General features: G+C 39.9%; 1 protein-coding gene across 1 annotated transcript; it reads right to left on the bottom strand.

Annotated features, from left to right (window-relative positions):
- Positions 1–797: 797 nt before the first annotated feature.
- Positions 798–2,315, bottom strand: LOC119413662 (uncharacterized protein C2orf81 homolog). The gene is made up of 3 exons (XM_037680716.1): positions 2,076–2,315; positions 1,682–1,920; positions 798–1,375 (listed from the first exon to the last, which is right to left on the bottom strand). The coding sequence occupies exons 1-3, from the start codon at positions 2,313–2,315 to the stop codon at positions 802–804; spliced, it is 1,053 nt and encodes a 350-aa protein (XP_037536644.1). The 3' UTR covers positions 798–801.
- Positions 2,316–3,057: the final 742 nt, after the last annotated feature.

The raw sequence follows: 3,057 nt of genomic DNA, 5'->3' as shown, positions 1-3,057 counted from the left end.
TTTTCTTAGTTCATATCTTAGATGTTATTACTGTTTTTCTTTTACATTTTACTGTTGGATGTAACTGGGACCCTGTGTACATAATTTCGCTCCACCACATGAGGTGCGAACAACAGTAAAGAATCTCTAACTCTGACTTTCTGAAAATCATTTAGCACTCAGCTATCATTATGCATTTTTATAGGAAATGCAGTTTCTCTAGTTACAAGTAGTTTTATTTTTAGGTATTTAGTTCAAGAAGCCTTTTGGAACCTGCTATAGTCCAACACCACCAAACTGTAAGTAAGCGTGCGTCATCTTCAAAGTGTAACCAGCTGAACTGAGAAAACTGCAACAAAGTTTGACTAACTGCATTAGTACAAGCAACGGGTTCATTTGAAAGTCGTATGACTTTGTTGTGTAAATAGAAACGTATAAACTGTGTTCAGACAAATTTCTCATGATGTGCTGGAGTTTAAGTTGCAGGCGACAGTTCAGCAGTTACACATAATTGTTGATTTAATTTTAAAATGTTTACAAAACTGAAAACTAGAATGTAAAAAAAATCAAACACATATATTACTTTGTATAACATTGACTGTAAACTATATGGCAATTTACCAAGTACTTTTTTGGAAAATATTCATGTTTTATGTGTTTTACTGAGAATGTAGTGTGACACATCCACTTAGGGAAGAATAAATAACTTTTATTAGAAGATTTTTTTTTTTCAAACATTCCCCCAACAAATGCCACATTTTAGAATTTGAGTAATATTTTCATTTCATTCTGCTCCTAAAATCTAATAATCTCTAAGTACCTTCACCTGAAATCATCTCTGTCACAGTTCATGGACTGACTCGGTGGAATGAGTCGAGGTGCTGGACCTGCTGTTACCTGGTCAACTGAAAACATCGGCACAGCAGCATCACTTCGAATCGGCTTCATCTCGGTAGACTCTGAAGGACTGCTCGATTTTACAGGGCTGCGCTCAACATCCTGTAAGTCCAGGAGAGAAACACCCTCGGCCAGAATATTCAGGTCCAACCTGCGAGGTTCACACAGCCCACACTGTTCCTTTTTGTTACTGGACATACAGACACCATCCTCACTTCTTTCTGAAAATGTTTGTGGCTGATCCTTGGGGCTGATTGGTGAGTTTATCTTCCTCTCAGTTTGACGCTTGTTTAATGTTGGCTCAAGTCTGAGTAGTCCACCAGGTTTTTTGGGGTCGTCCAGAATCTCATACTCTGGGACCATGTAACGTTGAGGCAAGCGAGACGGATCCAGCTTTGGTATAGGCTGGCACTTCTCATACGCTGATGTAGGTCTTCCTTTAAAAGCAGGATCTTCTGTTTTGTCACTCTTTATCTCGTCATGCATTCTTCTAACGGAGCTGGAAGTGGATGAGAGTGTTTTGACTGGAACCATCTTGGGCCGTATGTTTGCATGTTCCTTCTTTTGTTTGGTTTTTCCTGGTGAGCGAGGACAAGGCTCAGCACAGGGTGGGCCAATGAAAGCCTCACTGGGCCATGCTTCTCTTTCAGCTTGTTGTACAGGGCGGTTTGTTGGGGCAAAAGCATTCACTTTTTCTTTTACTCTTGGCTCTGTTTGCACGGGGACTTGGTCATTGTCAAGCTTCTGTAATAAAGAAATCTAAAAACACATGGTAGATATGAATACAAACACATTTTTAATAAACTTGAAAAGCATTTCTGCAGAAAGGACCACCTGTTGTGATGTGCAGTGAGGTTGGTTTGAAGCTTTTACAACAGGCACACATCCCTCAGCCCAAGAGTCTGGAGCTGCAGGCGTTGGCTCAGAGTCTTCTGTTCTACAGATTTCCTCCTCTGGCCCTTCCCTTTCATCCAGATACAAGAACTGTTGCTCCACAGTCTGTGTGAGGTACTCCCCAGCCCAAAATACAGTGTAGGGTATAAGCTTAATAACAAAAAAAAAAAAACAAAGAACGCAAGTAAATATAAGTGTCAGTATGTGTATGACTGAAATGAATACATATTAACAGATCTCTCATCCATTGAGTGTTGGTTTGGAATATTAAGCTGAATTCACATAAAAAGATGTTTCAATTTTACCTGTCTTTCAATGTCTAACTTATGACAGCGGTCCGTGACTTTGCCAAGCAGTTCATCCATAATTCCCCCCACTATTTCATCTGTCTCCTCCTGGATCAACATATCGTTCCAGTGGGGTCGACTAAGGCGGCCAGGGATGATATATTCCATTTTCTGTTCAGACTCCGTAGGCGTGGTCTCCTTGACAGGTGGTCTTTGTTTTGGTTTGTTAGATTTGGCCTTGGATGCAAGGCGAGGCATCTTGGTTCAAGTCTCCTGCAACCAAAGACAAAACAAAAATTGCACAAGTAAAAACTGAAATGGTTTTGAAGAATGCTGTTTCCATTGTAAACTCACAACAGTGATAAAACTGTACTGCAGCTTAAAACCTTTTCCACTTTTATGGATCTTGATCTTTTGTCAGGTAGCGAACAAGCGCCTTGGTTTGATTCAGGATCAGTGAAGACAACGTCTGAGCAGAAGAAATACCTGAAACAAGACTGCAGACCAAGATGATGTCAGCCGCAGTCTCCTCAGATTACATTAAGCACCTCTATGGGATTCAGCATTGCCTCTTCAATTTTAGTCAGAGGCAAAAGAAAGTTCCTGTGCTTTGGTTTATACAAAAATCCAAAATTTACAGTTTGAGACTTCCACATCTATCAGGATGATTGACAACCTGACACAACCACAGTTTGTGAAGCTGAACGGTTGTGCACATGAAGTGTGTCAGTAAATCAGGAGCAGTGGAGGACAGTACAGTACTCTCTTTTTTAAATTTTACTCTGCATCATAAGCGAAGTCCTGTCATCTGCAAAGATCTTCATTAATATCTGTGTGTCAGCAGACAGTAAATGATACTTAGACTTTTTTATGTTTTTAACAAGACACTGCATGCATGCTGTGAATCTTAGATTAGATTAGATAAAACTTTATTGATCCCTTGGGATGATTCCTTCAGGGGGAAAAAATAAAATAAAATCTGTGAGAGATAGAAATGTTC

The sequence above is a fragment of the Nematolebias whitei genome, chromosome 8 (assembly GCF_014905685.2).
Source record: "Nematolebias whitei isolate Nwh7 chromosome 8, NemWhi1, whole genome shotgun sequence".
NCBI classification, from domain to species: Eukaryota; Metazoa; Chordata; class Actinopteri; order Cyprinodontiformes; family Rivulidae; genus Nematolebias; species Nematolebias whitei.
This window is presented reverse-complemented; position numbering and strand designations above follow the sequence as displayed.